Source organism: Sycon ciliatum, chromosome 5, assembly GCF_964019385.1.
Source record: "Sycon ciliatum chromosome 5, ocSycCili1.1, whole genome shotgun sequence".
In the NCBI taxonomy this organism is placed as follows: Eukaryota; Metazoa; Porifera; class Calcarea; order Leucosolenida; family Sycettidae; genus Sycon; species Sycon ciliatum.
Genome location: NC_088647.1, coordinates 2,751,767 through 2,773,046, shown reverse-complemented (window position 1 = coordinate 2,773,046; position 21,280 = coordinate 2,751,767). Strand labels below are relative to the sequence as shown.

Here is a 21,280-nt window from a genome sequence, read left to right as displayed (position 1 = left end):
GAATGCCGAGAGCTGCGGTGTCTGGCACTGAGCAACACTGGTGTAACGGATGTAGTAGCCATGCATCTATTGTCGGCACTCAGGGGCCACCCGGCACTAGAAATGCTACTACTGGACAGCAATGAGCTCACCGACAACACTATGACGGAGCTGATCAGAGTGAAAGAGGTCAGTGCTCCGTTTCGGCTTGCCTCGCTCATCAACAACAAGATATCTCCGGCTGGCGTGCGTCTCCTGATGGCTTCACAGGATATCATGGCTATGGATCGTGTGTGGATCGGCGACAATCCGTGCACCGATTTGCCTATCGCACAGCCGCTCACCTACAGCCGAGAGTGGTTGAGTGCTGAGTTCTTCTCCAGCTTTGTGACCTGAGAGGCGTAGCGGGTACTGCAATAATACGTCATTCCAATCTACATGACTGTCATGGCTGACTCTACACCACCGTGGCTGATTCGCTGATTCTGTCCGCCCAGATGTGCTTCGAATGAACAGCTGTATGCAGAGGAAAGCTGAACAGGTAAAATGCATAGCTGAAAATCGATTGCAGTTATCCAGGCAGGCAGACTCGAGCGATTCCGTGCTGGACTGGCGAAAGTGAGCTTACTGTCCACCCAACCAGGCCAATACCGACATGCTGTCGTTCACCAGTCGCCATACATGGCTGGACAACATCATGGGTGAGGCAATCAGCCCTGCGGTGCCAATCTGCCATTGCCCATGCCACGTGCAACCTGAGCATGAAGCAAGCAGCTCAAAAGACCAAGAGAGGCTCTAGCGGAGCGGAATGTTGCAGCCATACCGGAAAGCTGAGTAACACAGACTCGGCTGTGACGGTGATGGTGGTGCTGGTGATATCGATGGCGGCAGCGGTGGTCAGTAACCAGTATGGAAGTATAAGTACCATAATGCATCATGCGTTGCCTGGATTGCCAACAGTCTATACAGTGTACTCTCCAATGGGCCCTTTAGGCCCGATAGGCCCTATAGGCCCTTTAGGCCCTATCTGAGCTAGAACCTCACCACAGACAGTGCATGGGCATTGATGTAAACAGTACATCATCAGTACATAGAGACATCAGGAATTTCTGCTGCATGTTTTCCTCTAGTCTCTAGACATCCCAGCTGCCCGGATTCTCACCGAGTTACTAGCTTTCCTACATGCCTAGTGTTCATGCAAGGCATTTATCTTACGAACAGCGGCAAGCTTGTGAAGCTCATCAATTTTTCAGTCTCAGTCTCGGTCTCTGTTTTCAGAACTGTGCAAATGCTTCAATCATACGTGTACTAGTATGCAAAGCTGGGCATGCTGCTGCCTAATTTGGCAATACATGTACCAATGATCAGCTGAATACTTGCTGGTACTCATCTGATGCCCCGCTTCGGTGCGTATACACCAGGGAGTCGTAAAATACCGTGCATGGGCATTTTACGACTCCCTTACAACTCCCTGGTATACACGTACAGTCTCCATTGTCTTCTCAGTCCTTTCAAGATCATCGCAGATTTCTATGCAATCTGCAACATCACACGATTTAGATCAGCGAGTGCTCCCAGATATATTTTGTATTACATAAAAAAAAACTCCCTTCAGATATTGAATCCGGAAATATCCTGTTTGTGCAAGACATTGAATGTTTGTCGGATTTATCCCCGCACCTGTATCTAGTAGTATGAAAATGCAGCATACTACTATATGACACTCGTGCATGCGGTGCTTTAGAAGAGTGAATCCACATTGATTACAGCCATAGCCACTGTGTCAAAGTCAACCGGTGGCCCGTCTTTGCTTCTCTCGTACAGGCAGGCGATGGCTCTCATGTTGTTTTTGTAGCGGATAGACGCCAGTGCTGTGTACGCCGACGGGCCTGGGTTGACCTGGATAGTGTCATGCCATGTTTCACCGTCGTCATGAGATACTGATATCGTGCAGTTCTGGCGGCCGAGAGGTGTGACCCTGTTCTGGCCATTGGGGTGTGCCGATATTAGAATGGTCCTGGAGAACTCACCCCGGTGTAACGATGGTCGGGTGTGTGTCTCGTGCAAACCGTGATGCGTGAAGTTCGCCGGGTGAGGAACGGCCAGTAACGATGTCTGACAGTCATCGCTCAGCAGCTGTGTTTGAACCTAAAAACCAAAACAAGCACAAAGGCATGTGTGTTTATGCTGTGTACATGGAAACATGCACAAACCGGGAATGAGCATTGACATCAACTACCCAAGCACAGACACACTGACAGGCAATCAGTGACAGTGTCTACCATCCAGCCAGTGTAGCGTCACATAACCCGATGATTGCACCTCTCTATGGCTTTGTCTCTATATTCACCAGAAGCTGATCCTGAAATTTCATGGATTTTTGCGTCTTCATTGCCGCAAGTAGAGACAGCGTGAACGGCATGTGAAATTCTTGCAGAGGTCTTACATGACAATCAGCAAATGTCAGTCCGCCATCGGTAGATGTGCATTGCGTTGGACTGTAGCCTCCGTGTCTCAGCGTCATCTTCACCGATCCATCTAGAAGCTCAGCAGCCTGTGGCAAGTGATGCATAATAATTATGTCAATCATGTATCCATACTCCACATTGCAGCAGAGCCGCTCTCTCAATCAGACTTCAGTCCCCGATCAAGCTGCAGGCGTGGAGTTAGGTAGGGACTTGAGAGGCAAAACAAGTAGTCATATTTCCCAGTTGCTATGAAGAAAAAAATTCGACGGGTTCGCGTACCGGCTATGAAGAAAGAGCATAAAGTTCCCCTTCATGAAATGCACCCTCCCCACACACACTAGCAATATGCACGATGTACGAGTACATGTGGCAACCGTTGTAACAAAATTTTCAAAAAATGGAAGCAAAATCCTGCATTTTGAGCGAAAAAAAGGGGGGTTCCGGGCACCCAGGAACCCATACGGGGCACGCGCCTGGTTACCTGACTGGGGATACACTGTATTCACCTGCCAGAGTTCGACACAATTTGAGCTTGACATACATGCAGCATTCTTTTCTTCACGACACGCAGTCATGGTCTTACAAGCATGTGCAGCCGCTGAGTGCTCAGCCAATACACTGTACCTGGTTTTCTCCACCAGCTCCTTCCACTTTGTTCCCAACCTTCCAAGTCTCTCCCCGATCGTCACTGTATATCACGCCATTGCCATCGTGCGGCAGTATGAGTCGATTCTGAGCACTGCCTTGTTGATAGCGTAGCTGTATACCACCGCCTAGGCCTCCGATGTGCAGTGCTGTGACAGCTGTAGAGTCAATAACATGCCCACATACCCCCCCCCACACACACACACACAAACATATGCACGTGCACACACACACATACAAACACAGACACGTGCACATACACACACATATTTGCACAGAAGAACCAACGTGCTTGACCTCACAACCGTGCGCAACGTGTAAGGTTGAACCAAATGAAGTTTGTGCGAGTGGCACTGCGAACCAGCAACTGAGCTCCCAACCAGTCCACATGCCGAATTCACACTGTTTCGCATCATGTCTGACACCACCGTCCATGAAGGGTCATTCATTGGGCTGCAAACCTTCCCAAGTTCCCATACAAGGTGGTTCGCTCTGTGTCTATGTTATGTCAGGACAGAAACACACATTCATTCTTTGGGTGCTATCGTCTCGTATCATCTTTATAATAGTCTTTTCTCTGAAATGCTATGATTTCCTGGTGAGAGCTGTGAGAATTAACTGTCCCATTTGTCTGTCTACGCCTCCAGGGCCACAGTCTTTGACGAGTCCGGCTAGTCACCTGCCGTACCCGTCCAGCAGAGGTTTGCTTGTGTGCCTCTTCCCCCCCCCCCCCCCCCCCCCCCCCACTGGCTCACCTTCTACAACTTTTGCCGCTGCCCAAGAGTGGCCACTATCACCGGATGACGTCATCATGGGCGTGCAGTGTCCGTAGACCTCGGATACCACACACTGGTAGAAGACCATCCAGACTTTGTCCGTCACGCTATCGACCACCATGTTCGGGTTCGAGTAGAAATGCGTCGCATTGCTCTCCGTCAGCGGTACGGCCGCCGCCCAAGTATCACCGAAGTCATCGCTAGTCTTCACCACAATGTCCTTGTCCACGCAGTGGGAGTCAAACTTCGACGCTAGCACTCCATAGCAGAGGCTAGCATTGCCTACTGCTGGCCTCCCGGTAGCCACTCTGCCCTCCACAGCCGCTATCAGCGTGCCGTTAGCCGTCTGAACGATGCCTGGAATTCGGAATGTTTTGTAACCCTCGGAGAGCCATTGATACACCGGGATATCAGCCACAACTCCCGTGCCTGCTGCACTGAAGTCTGCCGGACCTTTGGCTGATGCGGAGCAGAGAAAAAACGTGCTCAGCAACGTGAAGAACAGCATCGTCGCAGCTTTGCTCTTCGCTCAACCCAACTCCAAAAAATGGACTCTTGAGTCTTGTCGAGTGTCGAACCTTCCGCGAACTACGAACAGAACTGAGAATGCAGCACTGCCAGCAGCACATACATGACGTAGATCTACACGTAGATCTACGCTTCTGTGAAGTAAAAAGTACTTGCCCGAATGCCCGTTTCTGGGTCAGGTGACCCAGGTCATGTCTGATGATCACGTGACACAAACATGAAACCCTGATAGCAAGAGCATTATAAAGCCCTCTGGGGCTTATAATTATTATACAGTGTAAGTAAGTTATAATCATAATTACTAGGAACTATACTCTTGCTGGTAGTGATACGACTCACTGGTAGAGTCTACGTGTAGATCTACACGGTATGACCATGTCGATGATCACACGAACGCATTACACACAGTAGCCCCGCGTCACACAGTACACACAGAATTAAAGTATGGTGGTCTCTCAGCGAAAGGCAGAACCCACTGTATTCACTACTAAACTTAGTTACTTGACTGCTTGAAAGAGCACAGACTGCTTGCAGAGCCACAACTGGGGACACACAGCCATTACAGGGCTAACTCCGATAGTGTACTGGACAAGCAGGGCAGCCCGGCTAGCCCCCATAACATAGGTACATGTACATGCACTGGGCATGCCGAGGTTGCTTCGGGGAAAGAAAACTGGCTGGGACAGTCACTGACTCACACGATGGACAAATTTCACTTGTCGATCAGCAGCACTACATGTATCACAAAAAGTGAGTGAAATGACTCTAGTCGTAGTACGGTACCGGTACTAACAACAGGGGCGTGCTCGGCCCCCCAACTAGGGGGGTGCACGGGAGCCGAGGGGAGTCCCCCCCCCGGCAATTTTCTGCAATTTGTTTGCAACCTTTCTTGAATTTTAGAGCATATTTGCATACATTACAATTGCCTTGGATCAGATTGAAAATTGTTGGGGGGTGCACGTGCCCCCCGTGCCCATCGCTGAGCACGCGCCTGAACAAGATATTTAGATCACGGCTCACATAACATAAGGCGATGCACTCTTGAGTCTTGTGCTTGACAACATGGTTATCTGATGGTAGACTGCCATGGTTACCGTGTCGCCACACACGGCACACAGCTACCATGGCCACCCATAGCTCCTAGCGAGGGCTTCCCACATGCAAGTACTACTACTAGCCACATGCAACAGCTAGAAGAAACAGTGGCACGAACAGTATGGTAAGAACATTAGTACACTGTAAACGGTATAAAGGAGTTCAAACGGAAAGTCAGCATGTAGCAGGGAATGCACGTATACACGTGTTGAAGTTAGCTTGCAAGCCAGCAGCAAGAAAACAGGGCGCACACAACGACAACGGCGACAACAACAACAACAACAACAACAACAACAACAACAGCAACAACAATCGTGAGAATAAAGATTTGAAACAACAAGAGTAAAAACTAGACAAAACATTGCCGTAAGGAACAATACTGCTGCAAAAAGAAAGAAAAAAAGTAAGACTGTCAAAGCCGGAAACAAGAGAGTAGAGAAACCATGGTTGAAAGATCAACCCCTAAATGAGAATAAAACCAGGAATAGAAACCAAGACCAGAGAATTTCATGAGATTTTTGCGAGGGAAATAGTATATAAAAGTGTGGGGTGGGGTGATAAATTTCAAGGTAGTTTGCCGCGGGGACGGGGATACGGCGATAATGTAGCTTTGGTGTGTGTGGGAGCACCCATCAAGAGCGGGCTATAACCCACAAGTCACAAGTCTCAAGAGAATGTCCACTCCTGCTCAATACGCCGGGATAAAATAGAGTGTAAATATACTGTGTTGACCTCAACTAGACATGTGCCACGCGTATGCACGTACGACACAGTGAAATGTCATGTCTTCCTTCAAGATGATTGACAAAAGGTATTTCTGCTTCAGGCTATCTAGCAATGGGAGCGGATCAGTTTAACTTCAAGGCGTGCTGGTACAACACACGTCAGTGCTTGATGCCGGCTCTCAGAGAGGCAATAGTCTCATCTCGCTCCTTCAGCTCTCGGGACATCTGCTCCAGCTTGCTTGTGAGATTCTTGATTTCTTTGTCTTTTGCAATAACCTGCAGCTGGAGCTGAGCAACACCAGAGAAGAGAGAGAGCCCATTAATAGACACCCTTAGCAAACAACGGTAACGCTATTTTTTTTTACGGTACTCGTACCTTGATCACCCAAATAGCGTTGAAGCTGCAGTGCAGCGTAAAAACGTTATGGGGGCTTATTTATCGTTGTGAGCAACGATACGTGTTTTGGCCAAATATCGCATAGTCCGTACGCATTTCACCTTGTATCGCGTATATGGTGACATAAATGGTTGTACCGCGCGACATAAAAGCTATTCTCGTGGCAACAGCGTACTATAAATAGCGTGCATCTTGCTAAAGGCCGAACCCAAATCACGGTATTTCCCCCCTTACGGTAATACCGTTAGAACGTTACGTTTTTTTGCTAAGGGTGTCTATTATCCATTCTATCAACCGCTATGGGGAGCATTATTATAAACCTGTTCTTAACCATTCTATCAACCGCTACTGGAACACTATTCTAAACCTGTCCACCACTGCACGCTTACTGGATCGGGGTAAGCAGGCGCGCGGCCCGCATGGAGCACGTGCACCACCCTAAAAATGTCAACCTAAGTTCAGCATGCATGATATGTACACATATGGGAAGGGATGGGAAGGCAAGCAACATACCTCAATCATGGACCTATCGCTCTGTACTTGTTTGATGCTCTTCAGTAGGGTGTGCGAGTCAGGTCGGTCGCGAGGCTCATGCGACAACAGCTGACGAACAAGCCTGGCCTGCAGTGGCACACACACAGACGCATATACAACCGTACATACACGTACACACACATACGTACACATGCACACACACACGCGCACACACACACACACACACACACACACACACACACACGCACACACATATAATTATGTGAGTGAGTAAAAGGGTGCTCTCAATCTTCTACTTGAAATTGGGATTCCACAGGTTATAGGAAGCTTACATATTATGCCAGCACAACGATAAAAAGTGTAAAAGAAAGGGGTTGATGGTCCAAAAGAGGGCTCTCACTTTTTTCTCTGCATGCAAACATACAGTACAGTTGGGGGCCAAAGAACGAAAAAGAATACAAAAGATACATGTACCATACTGTCTTGGTTAAAAGACTGTCTCGTGTAGAAGCCGGTTTTGAATACAAGCCTGATTTTTCAAGATGCATTGTCGGCACATAAGTCTGGTTTTAATAGCGTCGGCGGACGGAGAAATACCATGTTTGAGTAGAAGCCTGATTGGAATAGAGACTTAGCGCTGACAACGGCTTCTATAGGAACGATAGTAGGGTACATGTACTTCAAAGTACAGTGCTGACAACTGAAATTCGACCCCTGAGCGGTGCGCTCACATCGCCACGACCCGACACGGGATTGTAACACTACGAAACAGTGACCGCTAGAATGTGAACGCACCGCTCAGGGGATCGGATTTCAGTTTTGCCAGCAGTGTACTGTGTACAGTGTACACGTAACAATGTGATTTCCCATCAGTTCACCAATGGATTAATTTAATACGAAATACACTGACAATCGAAGCAAAACCCACAATACATACTAGCAGCCGACCTGTAAGACCTGCAAGACCTGCAAAACCTGCAAGACCTGTAAGACCTGCAAGACCTGTAAGACCTGCAAGACCTGTAAGACCAGCAAGACCTGTAAGACCAGCAAGACCTGTAAGACCTGCAAGACCTGTAAAACCTGCAAGACATGAGCAAAGGCTACAAACAACACCAGTGGTGTGCCTGCCTGACAGAAACTGAGAGTACGCACCTGTTTGGGAAATCTGGACAGGAGGCCAACGGGGAGTTTCCCGTTGCGAGCGTCTCGCATACAGCTGGCGCGCTCCATGGCGGTGGTGAACGGCGTGAACAGCTCCATCAGTATCAATCCCAGGCTGAACATGTCGGACTGAACACACACACACACGCACACACACACACACGCACGCACACACACACACACACACACACACTGATGAGTTTTGGTGGAAAAACCAGTGGAGACCGGCAGGTGTAGCAGTCAAGCAGAACATCTAGTCTGTGAATGATTACATCCGCTGGCAAAGAAAACAGTTTGTACTGCAGTTCTACTAAGGTTTACAGCTGTCAAGACACAAGGGAAACATTGTCGAAGTTGGCAATTGCGAAACATGCTGCTCGTATTATACGGTTGTGGACATTGAAGTCCGTTGGGAAATCAAGCGACCACGGGGCGCTGGCCTTGCAGCCGCGAGCACTGCTAGTCCATGTTTATACAATGTGTATGTGTGAACTACAGTGCATGTACGCAGAAAGAGCGTCGGCCCCGGTCATTCCACCGGATGTCAATGTCCACAACAGTAGTAAATATACAGTCCGACACTTGCCGGCGGGAGAGCCAACACGTGCAGCACAAACGCTCACCTTACTGTCGTACGACCTGCCCTCTAGCTGCTCCGGTGAAGCGTACGAGCTAGTGCCAACGCCACACGTCGGCTGGCTGTGCATACCACCGTGACTACCGGCAAGGCCGCCGCGCAAACTGGCACCCCCCGGTGTGGCCGTCGTCGTCAGTGGCCTGTTGAGCTCTTCCAGCGGCGTCATTACGATGTCGTTGTCGGAGTCGCTCAGCACAACGTCCTCGCGCGCCAGGCCAAAGTCTCCGATCTTCGCCGTGCACTTGGCGCCGTACAGGAACACATTGGCAGGCTACGCAGTGGTGGTGGGAAAAGACAACAACGTTAGAGTGCATGCACAATGTCAGTCACTGTGATATGATCCGTACACATTTTCAGGACAGAATGGGTACTTTCAAGAGACTAAACAGTGGGACGGCGATCGTTTCGTCCTACAGGTTTGCATGCACTTCATCAGCGTGTACAGAGTCTCCTGCTCTTTTGAATAGCAACAACAAACGCACGCATCGCACATTCCCGCCGCTAAAGCAAAGCTGCAGACTCGCCATTCTGACGGTCCGCTGCACCGCACACAGGCAGGCAGGAACCAATTCTACTCCTCTAAAAGTACTGCAGTGTAGTTGCCAGCATCGACAGCCGCCAAACACCTAAGTCACAGATCAGCACAAATATTTACTTTGAAGTCGAATATTCGTAAGTTTGCGGGAGTTGAAATGGGAAAAGTAGAATCCCGACAATTAGAAAACGAGTTCTCAAGTCGTCATAGATCCGCCGGAGCATGGAGTGGATTAGTACAAGAACAGTCACCTCTCTGGAAGCCAGGAATCAGACTGTTGCAATCAACATCATGCCTGCCACGTCTCAAAGCAATTCAGCAAGAGATGATGCTGGACACTTGGCTTACCTTGAGGTCCCGATGCATTAGACCATGGCTGTGTATGTGGTTGACGCCCTCGAGAATCTCCATGAACAGACGCCAGCTTTCCGCTTCGTCCACGCGAATGCCTAGAAGCACAGCAGAACATGACAACGAACGTCAAAGGAGAGAATGAAGTTCACACAGGCATCCTGGCTAGATGGAAGCATGAAAAGCCCAAGCTAAGTTTGCACTACAAGACAGCTATTTTCCTTTGAACAGTACAGACCAACGGCCAATCTCCGGACAGCTGGCTGTTTAGATCTTGTCAGTGCTCATCAGTAGAGCTCAGAGTGACGGGCAGAACTGATCACAATTACGTCAAGTGAACAATACAGCATTTAGACCGCGGATCGCGAAGAACTTCCACTCTGGGGTCGGACGCACATCGCTTCGGCGCCGCTGGGGTCTCAAGTGTGACGTTGTCACCCACCCTAGTTGCTATCACTTGCTATTCTACATGTGTGTGTGTGGGAATAGTGTGAGCACAGGACTTCAATTACCACAATCATCGTGATCGTGATCATCACGATGTGATGTCACACTCACCTCCGCTGGAACTGACAATGCTGTTACGTTGGCATAGCCAATTGAGCAAGTTGAGCTGACATAGCTGCATCTGGATGTAGAGGACAACGTATTGCTGTTGATGCTGCTGCTGCTGCTGCTGGTCTGATGTATCGGTGGTCTGGAGTCAGAAAACGAAAAACGACAAAAACAAGAGAAATTCACGACAAATTCGGCCATTACGCAAGCATCAGTCACACCACCGCTCCACAATGCTCTCTCGACCGATCCACTCCACCTACACATCACCACCGTAGCGAGGACAATACCGAGAGCGCATTGTGGAGATGATGTACATCAGGCATACATCATGTAACTATGTCTACAGAGTGCCAGTGAATACACACAGCAGTAGCATGACAGGGCATAGCTGATCTGGGGTATGGGCTGGGGCATGGGCTTAGGGTGGACAATGGGCTGGGGCATGGGCTGGGGTGGACAATGGGCTGGGGTGTGGGTTAGGATATGGGTGGTGTGAGCTGCAGCATGGAGAGGGTTTCTGGACCCATACCCGAATGCAATGGTCATACAAACCAAAGGCCAAACCAGCCAATCATACCCTCACTAGTCTGTAGTTTATTGCTTAGGCATACAATATACCAACACTGATGCAAGGCCAATCACATTTCCAGGGGGTTGGAGGCACAATATACCCGTGGCGCTTCTAGCTGGCTTGACTCGGGCACCGTGCAGACTTTCCACATGGTTATTAAAGTGCACGCAACTGTACAGGACAGGACAGGCTGACATAAAACACAGCATACTGCACTTACCATTTCAGATCCAGTGTCCTCTGAAGAGCCCAGCGCAAAGTTGACAACATCACCGGCATCAACAACTGCGTCCGGCACCATGACAGCATCCACCGCAGTAGCACCAGCAGCAGTACCAGCAGCAGCGCCTGCTGCAATGCGATACGGCAGCATAGCGCTGGCCAGAGCGGGACCTGCATTGGCGGACTGGAGTCGAGAGTTGCGCCTCCGACTGCTGCGCGTGCTGAGCACGATCTCTCCGCGGCGTTCGGGCGACGAACCGAGCATACCACCCGCCATGAGGACGGCGTCATTGTGTGCGCCCTCGCCATGAACGTCATAGTCCGTATCCTCTTCATCAGACTGATAGCCTCCGCAGTCGCTATGCTGCGTTGACGACAACAACGACGACGACGATGATGACGATGTTGAACTGCCGCTGCTCCTGGCACGGTCGTCTGCTTCACTGAGTCTACACGTAACACTATCAGAAGAGCTGGTACCACTAGACAGCGAGGAGATGGAGTTGGCCGAACCACCGCTCTCCGCGAGGAACTGAATGTCGAGTGAATCGGTCGACTCCAGTCCACCCTTGGCCGGGATATTGACCATGCCAGACGAAACACGCTCAAAGCCACTGCTGCTACTGCCAGGCTGAGCGTGGTGGTGGTGGTGGGATGTGGGGTAGTTAAACGTACGGTGGTGCTCCTGCTGCCCTGGCCAGCTTGGCGCACCGTAGCCTGTGGCGAATTCCTGACGGCGAGAATCATCATACGTTGAACACAGTCCACTTGCACTAGACACTTCTCCACTGGACACGGCGGCACAGAATGAAATAGAAAAGCATACACACACACACACACACACACACACACACACACACACACAGAGTATTGTGAGGAGCAGTACAAACAGCCTATCAATATGGTACTATATACACACAGGCCCTTTCTGTCTGTCTCTCTGTGTCTGTATGTCTGTCTGTCACACCCACACCCACACGCGCGCACGCACACACACACACACACACACACACACACACACGCACGCACGCACACACACACACACACACACAAGAGAATGGACTACAGCCTCCGCACTAGTATGTGGATCTACTGCACATATGTACCAGATGACCAAATGACCACACCTAGTCACCTTACCTGGACATGACGGGACAGAATGTTCCTGTTTCTGCTGCTGCTGCTGCTGCTGCAGGCAGAATGGCTAGTGCACCGCCGGCACCTGGAGAGTAAGGACAAGAGTGTACAGGGGAATATGATAAACACAACACACATAGCATGAGACACAGCCAAACACACACACATACACACGCGCGCGCACGCACGCACACACACACACACACGAGCGCACACACAGCACGAGACACAGCCAAACACAAAGAGAAAGGGAAAAGTTGGCCATTTGTTTTGGGAAAAAAGGAAAAATTGCGTCCGCCAAATTCCAAATCTTCTTGACTGCTACCACAACCTATCTGAAATCTGTACATAGTTGAGGATCACAAAGACCAAAGTGCTCAATACCGAGGGCAGAGCGGTGACGCATAGATGATTACAATGAAGACTGAGACGACGTCAAGGTTCAGAGTTTTAGGTCGGATCGGCAATCATCAGCTGACTAAAAGGTAAAAACGGCAGTCGAGGATCAATAGCCGACGTACGATGGAGACTTTGACTCCACTACGATTTCCATTATCCACTGCATGCATTGAAGTATGCGGCACACCCATACTAATAATACTACACAGCTGCATACTGAACAGGCGTGTACACAGCATGCGCTGTTCCTCAACGAAGCATGGCCAGCGAGAACAGAAGCAGGTGACCATGTTGACTGCAGTACGTGCGTGCGTGTGTGTGTGTGTGTGTACCTGCTGGTGCTGGAGGAGATGGGGATGCTCCTGACGTCTCCAGTTCCAGCCATGCAGAATAGTAGCGGACAATGTTCGGGTGGTCCAACGATGCAATTGCTTCAACTTCTCTCATTGCCTGGAAACAGAGATAGTGGTGACAGTAACAGCAGCAGCAGCAACAACTCAGTGTTACCATTTGACCAAGATTACAGTAATGATTTCGAGTCCTGGCCAGTGACAGGACCTTGAGATGCCGCTGCACACGCTCACTGAGCTTATGTGGACGACCAGAGCGAGGCTTGACAACTGTCGTACCACAAGATTTATTTCTTGCGATAATCGCACAGGCTGCGCTCTTGCTAATTCCAAGTTTTCCAGCAATATATCGAGCTGAGAACCCGTCTCCAGCCAGCTTCACAGTAAAATCTCTCATTTCCTGACACAACTGAGTCTTCTTCCCCATCGTCGCTGCTCAATCTCCACGAATCAAAACGAATGCTATCAAACCCTTTTTCAAACACACAGCATCACGAGTCACGACGCAATGACAGTATAGTAGAGTATCAAGTAAATATGCATGGCTGTAAGAAAGCATGCAGAGCGTGTCACTGACCTTCATGCACTTCTCCTTGTCCACGTGCTTGAGCTTCACACGTTTGACAGCGTAGTGATGGTGGTCGACCCTGTTCTGTGCCTGCGCATACACACACACACACACACACACACACACACACACACACACACACACACACACACACACACACATACACACACACACACAGCAACACAGCACTGTTCGACACAGCTTGCCATGCACACAGTCACATACATGTATATACTATGACAATGTGCGATGCACACACACACACACACACACATACACACACACACACACACACACACACACACACACACACACACACACACACACACACACACACACACACCTTGACCTTGACCTTTGACGCCCATCGCCGGAGGCGATGATAGCAATGCTACGGCAGAAGCCATAGCAACTTGTGCTGGGATTACACCATTCAACAGCTTGCAAGGCTGAAGAATTGACCGTCACTATTCAGCCTGGTCTACACCATACAGCTATTTGGAGTGACATTTTCTGGCCAGTGAATCCCTATTTTTGGTCTTTTCATTTTTTTTTTTTTCCCCGCACACACATCACACCACATACTCCGGCATGCACTGGCTGTTGGTAACCACCCAGGAGAATGAAAGAAAAGTCAGGAAGAGTCTGAGAAAGAGAAGAAAGACGTGTGTGACCATAATTGTCGGGAATCGAACCCGCAATCTATCGATTGGAAATCGCTGCACATACCACTGCACCATATGGGACACACACACACACACACACACACACACACACACACACACACACACACACACACACACACACACAAATGTACACACACACACACACACACACAAACGTACATACACACAAACATACACACACACACACACACACACACACACACACTACACACACATATTGATACACACACGCACGCACACGCACACACACCATGAGCAGCACCTACGTGATAGACCTTGCCGAAGCCGCCACGTCCGATGGAGGAGATGCGGACAAAGTCGTTGGCGAAGCGTGCCTGTGAGTACATTGACGGTGAGGGTGTGTGAAGCGAGCGTGGCACAGTCATCCTGTGCACAACACAAACAAGAAACAAGAAACACACACACGGTGACTGTCACTCAATGGATGATTTTGAACTCATGGGCTATCCGGCATGATCAATAATTTTCACGAAACGAAAAAGTTTAGCTAGGAACCTGACTACAGAAACAAACATGAAAACTGCGGACAGATGGTGAAAATAAAATATTTCCATAAAACATCGTGTGGAGATTCAGTGCATGAATTTCCAGAAAAAGTGCAGGCCTTGAACCTTGAACATGTCCATTGTCGATGGCGATGATAGCCTAAAAAGGGCGCCCAATACTAACAAAAACAACAATTATTACTCTGACACGAGAAAAGAAAAGCCAGTAACAAATTAGTAGCAATCCCCTGCTGAGAGCCTCTTACATGTCGTGCACGCTGTAACAATGCTTTGCTATTCCCATGAAAAGACTTTCGTTAATTCCCACCTCAATTTGCCAGGCCCCAGCATTATCCAGACCGTCTAATTATCCAAATGCAGTTCCATACCATGAACCAGCAGATCATATTCTGTGAGGAAATATCGTACATGTACAGGTGGAACATACCGCTTAATTAGAAGTTTTTCCAGGACCGATTTCTATCCATACGATTCCCACATAAATTTTCTGATAATTCGAACCTCGAACTGGACATGTTCGGTTAATTAGAAGTCCCACGAATTCCACTTACATCGAAAATGTGTGGGATTTGTGCTGATAATTCGAAGTTCGCAAAGTGTAATTCGAAGCTCACTCTACACTGTACTGGTCAGTTCAGTTTGCATGAACAGGCTGTGCCAGTCAGTTCAGTATCCGTGAAATCTGTGTCTAAGGTCCATAGCGCAACTCTGCGTGATCATGAGAGCATTTTGACATGCATATCGTGTTGTGGGTCCATGTTTGGATAATTAGAATGTCCGGATAATTAGAAGTTTTTTCCTGGCATTTGGAGGTTCGAATTATCAGGATTCCACCTGTACTCATACGGTTCACTATTAGCACTAACCAGAACGGGAATGGAAACTGGAGCTGGGAGTCAACAGCAGGGGGCATTGGACCAGTCGGACCAGTCTGAACAAACAATACACGAACAGGAACAAGGAAAAAACAACAAACGTCAGGCTCTGCACAAGCAACAGTTCCAAAAAAATATTCCACGGGTACATTCAAGTTTCAATGCCGCCTCATCAGATTGAATCAAGGCAAAAAGAGAATGAGCGAGGACAATGAATTTAGTAGAGCAGAGAGGTGACAGAACAGCGCAAAAAAAGTTGCCAGAATCAACAACGGTAGTGCTAAGTCGTTGAATGTTTAGAAGCATGCACAGTAACCTAACCCATGCAAGAAGAGGTAGATTAAAATCACACCTAGTCTGTTGCGTACTCGATCTGCGGACAGCATGCTGTTTCGTCCATTGTTAGGTAGGTGGTCAACACCTCGTAAGTTGTGCTCATTGGCTGTCTATTGTTGTCGCAGTGCATTGCACGCTTGTTGTTAGGTTTCTATATACTTGCACCTCTTTGATATTCCTTGTATGAGAATGAGGTCACAGAGCACCAATATCAAGAGTTTTTGAAAGTACAAAGTGATCACAGATTATATGTGGCAAGCCAGTGAATGAAATCAGTGACAAACAAGTGCCTGTGATGCCACACCATACACACTCTCCACTGATGATGTAATAGCAGAACCTCTAAATCTTGGTGATTCAAGTCAGGTGATAAGTGTCACAGCATAATTACATATGACTGCCCATACAGGATCGTGAAACAGAATGGCGCCGACTTAAACAAACAGAAGAGGACACAGTGAGCAAGAAAGTGCAATGTGCATTGCAATCACAAGAGAGTGTACTGACGCAGCAGCGCAGCATCTAAGCTTACCGAACGGCCGAGGACGAGGTCATGCATGAACTGCATGCGCAGTCTCTCTGCAGCTCCGCCATCAAGTCTCTGCAAGGCCGGGTCGCGCAGTACAAGTTTCTGCAAGGCAAACAAACAAAGAGAAGAAGAACTGGTCGAGGGACATATCGAGAATGCTATTCCTCTCCTCTCCACACGTACGTACACAAGCAACTGCAGTCATATACACAAGAACAGAGACCCAAGCAAGCAAGGCACTCTACGCACCCGCACATGTACAGCAACTGTATTGATGCTACTTCAGTAGAAAATACCGGAGTAACCCATGGTTGGGGAAACAATCCTTCGTACACGTACATGCACGTGAACACCGTGTACGAGATTGTGGGTACTAGACTGTACATATTGTTAGATTGACAGCATGAAACAAGGTGGAGGACACTGTGTTCGGAAACAGTGACCTTACTACAACCTTCCGCGGTTGGCAGAGCCCCGGTCCATGCGGACCACTTGAGGTTTATCTAATAGTACTTTTGTACTAGTATTAGGTTATATAATACTAGACTGTACATGGTATATACACAGAAGCCTTGCTTGGTAGTTTAACATGTTTTTCGATTTTGACAGCATGTTAACCGGGTTATGGTTGTAGTCAGGAGCACTACGCGTCCTCGCCTTGTAACATGCTGTCAAAATCGAAAAACATGTTAGACTGTACCTGTAGTACATGTATACACAACCTACTCTGTACTTAGCAGCACAGCGGTACACCTACACCGGTGGCCGACTAGTTTGTCCGGAGGCCATGCTCTATTAACCAACCCTGCTACTCTACTTGTGTTGCCGGGGGCAGGGGAGCCTGCCGGGTGGTTTCTACAGCACAGTCTTCACCTACCTTCCATTGCCTCTGCAACTTCTGCAAGTGACGCAAATACTCTGCCATACACCAAAGCACCAAAGCACAAAGCACATAATACAGAAGAAGCGTATCAAACCGAGATGTAAACCTAAACCACTCGCCGAAGAGCACACGTCTCCTTACTAGCGATGACCATGCATCGGCAAAATATTCAGAAGGACGTTGAGCGGTGTGCAGGCCCGATGAATTGTGCAACATTCAAGTAGTACGAGCAGAAGCAAACATGTGAAACTAATGTGGGAAAGCGGAGTAAGAAGTCCGGCTGACTGTGGTCACAGTGAAGATACCTTCATTTTACAATCAATATCACATCATACTTGTACTTTATTCCCGTAGCTATGCAGAAGACGTTACTTCAGTAACGTCTGGCGCTAGCCAGGGTCCACACAGCTTTAATTTGGTATTTGTGTGTTTGTTTGTTTGTTTGTGTCACGCCTGGCACTATCCCGTATCTGTCCTGTACCGTACCGTACCATCAAACACAGCTGGCCACGTACAGCTGGCGGCAATATTCAAATAGGGCTTTCAAACGCAAGATCATAACGTGAAGCAACTTGGAAGAATGAGTATGAATGCGAAGTGTATGGGGAATGCATGTACGGCGATAGTGCGGGTTCGAATCCCAGGTATTAAATGTCTGAAAAAAAAATAGGAAAATTGAAAATTTTATAACATCCCTATTCTTTTTTTGCCGTCATCAAGGCGGTAGATGGTGTCGTATTACCCTGTCCCGTACCTGTCCCGTACCGTACAATCAAAGACTGCTGGCCACAATGCATATTCAAATAGGGCTTTCAAATACAAGATCATAACGTGAAGCAACTTGGAAGAATTAGTATGTATGCGAAGTGTATCGGGGGATGCATGCAGGGCGATAGTGCGGGTTCGAATCCCAGGTTATGTCTAAAAACAAAAAGTAGAAATTTATAAGAATTTATAACATCCCTATGCTTTTTTTCGTCTAGGTCATCAAGGCAAAAAAACATAGCGTAGGGCCCTGAGCTTCCAAGCTCTCTCGTTTGTTTCTTATAACTTTTTACAACCCAAAGCCAACAAGAACAGCAGCCGTAGCATGGCACTAGAGCAAGGAGCCCAGCAGAAGCCCGGCAGAAGCCCGGCAGAAGCCCGGCAGAAGCCCGGCAGAAGCCCAGCATGGCATACAGGACAGTATAGTGAATGCCGGTATCGTTACTAACCTTGGAACTCCTCCAACTGGTTCTGGCCGTGAGGGAGAGCCGTGCCATACTCCAGCTGCCGGTGTTGAGCGTTACCAGCCGACGAAATCGCTGCCACTGCTCCTGCCGCCGCCGCCGCTTGCGCAGCCGTAGTCGTGGCAGCAACGGGAATGGCAGCAGCATCGGCTTCAGTCAGCGGTACAACCTTGTCACCGGGAAGACTGGACGTGCGGCGATACGATACATGCTGCGAGTGTAGCGATGACAATGGTGACGGTGGAGAGGAAGCTGCGCTGTGTGGCGATGTGACATGCTCACCCCCAACACCGCCACCACCAATGCCTACATGTCCGTGTTGCTGCGGGGAAGTGGACAAGCTACCGGACGATGACGAACGGTGCAGCTTGTTGGGCGGCGAGCTGGAGAATTCGGGAGACTTGCTGCGCAATGGCGCTGAAATGGCCTGCATGTGTAATACAAGTGTGCATGCATGTCCACATACACACGGCATGTACACATACACACGGCATGTACACATACACACGGCATGTACACACACGTACACACACACACAGTATGCATACATACATACACACACACCACACACACACACGCACGCACCACACACACACCTTGACCTTTGACCTTTTGACGCCATCGATGCTACGGCAGAAGCCATAGCAACTTGTGCTGGGATTGCACTATTCAACAGCTTGCAAGGCTGAAGAATTGACCGTCACTATTCAGCCTGGTCTACACCATACAGCTATTTGAAGTGACTTTTTCTGGCACACACACACACACACACACACACACACACAGTTCACATGTGTGCACGGATTATGTCCATACCCTGTGGATACGCTTGTAGAACTGGCCTGAAAGCTGGCTGAGTGGGTGCTGTAGGGGACATTCACTGCTACAGCCAGATGATCTTCACAGCTACATCTGTATGATGTATATGACTGTACAGCCAGACGCTCTTCACATCTGTATGATTGTCACCAAGTGTGCTGGATAGCATATTGTCCTACCACGCTACATCTCGCGGGGGGGGGGGGGGCATTATTATGTCACTGTGACTGAGCAGCAGGGGCCCTAAGCAGTACAACACACGCACACAAGTTAGGTATTTGACGGAGTCTGTTGAGAGAGCTCAGAGAGCTATGTCTCTCTTGGGGGCATTGTGTGCACGGACAGAAGCAGAACACTCACACACGCACCCACGCACATTACTGTATTATACACACACACACCACCACACACATGCACACACATGTACACAGTGAGGAGTGTTGAATGTTTGATCATGATAATACCTGAGAAGACAGAGGTCCACCAACTGCAGCTCCATTTTCCATACTATTCCTACACGTCTCGAATCAAACGAAGCTCACACATCCAAACTCCAAAGGCCCACTTCGGCCAAGACTCCTTCCTTTTCACCTTTGTGAACGCGTTGAACCGACGTTGTTGTCCAACGTATTGTTGGCGCAACCAAAGATGCATCACATACTCGCACTCGTGTGCCAATTATTTCTGGTATATTCGCGAAGACATCAGAACATAGGGCGCTCTTCCGCAGCTATACGAACATTGCGCAGCTCTTCTACCACTCAGAAATTGCACCTACAGATTTCCACGTCGGGAAATCCCCATCACTATTCCGGGCGCGGGAATCTGTCATGTCACGATCACGTCGCTGAGATATGTGCCACGTGCACCAGTGTGCACGTGTGACGTGTCGACTAGCCGTCGTGTCGACTCGACTGTCGACTGATATGTACCAGATGTACAGTGCCATAAAAATTATGCGCATGGCGCCACTATACAGGTCAGTGTGCATTGTGGTCGTGATTCGTGACCCAGATCAGGCCAGACTCGCAGTCAGTATGCAGTCCCAGTCGAGTCCCAGGCCAGGAAGACAAAGCAGAAAGAAGAAGACAAAAGAGACCCAGATATCCACACTGCGTGCCCACAACTGTCCATGCATGTATCGTGCAGACACATGTACACCGCGTACCATGGTAGATCTAGCTACACGTCATAAACTAGACACAGTCACACAGTTGGTTGATTGCACAATGCAATGCACAATCCACGTCCACATGAATCATGTAATGATGTCAAGAGTACTCTTGATGATGCACATTATTGTAAAATTGTTGTATACAGTCAACTTCGCTTATAACGACACTCGGCGGGGCATCAGACAAGTGTCCTTATTCGCGAAGTGTCGTTATACCCGAAGTCCCATTATATGTGTCACGTGCACAGTTGGATGGGACTTTGCTCAGGGCATGAAAATTATGTCGTTATTCGCGAATTGTCGTTATATCCGGAGTTGTTATTAGCGAAGTTGACTGTACCAGGAGAATGCAGGGTGGTACCGGTACTAGTATCCTGGTACTGGTTCAGACCAGGGGCAGGGATATACATAGAAATGCATGTACCGGGTACTGGTAGAGTCTACATGCATTAGCATAAAAAAAGTACACTTTGTTCTTAACTTTGGCACTCCCTGGTTCAAGCTGCACTGTTCTGACAAATGCCTGGTTCAACATATAAGGGGGTTTAGGTTTTCGACTGCTACACCAAGGACACCTGGCCGGAGGCTGTGCAAGAGCAGCTCAAGCCAGTGTTCTTGGGCA

General features: G+C 48.8%; 2 protein-coding genes across 2 annotated transcripts; both read right to left on the bottom strand.

The window, feature by feature from the left end:
* Nucleotides 1–1,534: 1,534 nt before the first annotated feature.
* On the bottom strand, nucleotides 1,535–4,482 carry LOC135817169 (sialidase-like). Its single transcript, XM_065330295.1, has 4 exons — nucleotides 3,848–4,482; nucleotides 3,072–3,250; nucleotides 2,426–2,533; nucleotides 1,535–2,127 (listed from the first exon to the last, which is right to left on the bottom strand). The coding sequence occupies exons 1-4, from the start codon at nucleotides 4,374–4,376 to the stop codon at nucleotides 1,720–1,722; spliced, it is 1,224 nt and encodes a 407-aa protein (XP_065186367.1). The 5' UTR covers nucleotides 4,377–4,482; the 3' UTR covers nucleotides 1,535–1,719.
* Nucleotides 4,483–5,611: 1,129 nt separating this feature from the next.
* On the bottom strand, nucleotides 5,612–20,181 carry LOC135817168 (probable serine/threonine-protein kinase DDB_G0268642). The gene is made up of 16 exons (XM_065330294.1): nucleotides 19,949–20,181; nucleotides 18,651–19,092; nucleotides 17,431–17,471; nucleotides 16,557–16,655; nucleotides 15,680–15,744; nucleotides 14,553–14,673; nucleotides 13,610–13,690; nucleotides 13,015–13,132; nucleotides 12,287–12,368; nucleotides 11,145–11,934; nucleotides 10,354–10,492; nucleotides 9,793–9,893; nucleotides 8,896–9,180; nucleotides 8,264–8,401; nucleotides 7,127–7,234; nucleotides 5,612–6,504 (listed from the first exon to the last, which is right to left on the bottom strand). Exons 1-16 carry the CDS (start codon nucleotides 19,988–19,990, stop codon nucleotides 6,376–6,378), a joined length of 2,781 nt encoding a protein of 926 aa, XP_065186366.1. The 5' UTR covers nucleotides 19,991–20,181; the 3' UTR covers nucleotides 5,612–6,375.
* Between the last annotated feature and the right edge of the window lie 1,099 nt (nucleotides 20,182–21,280).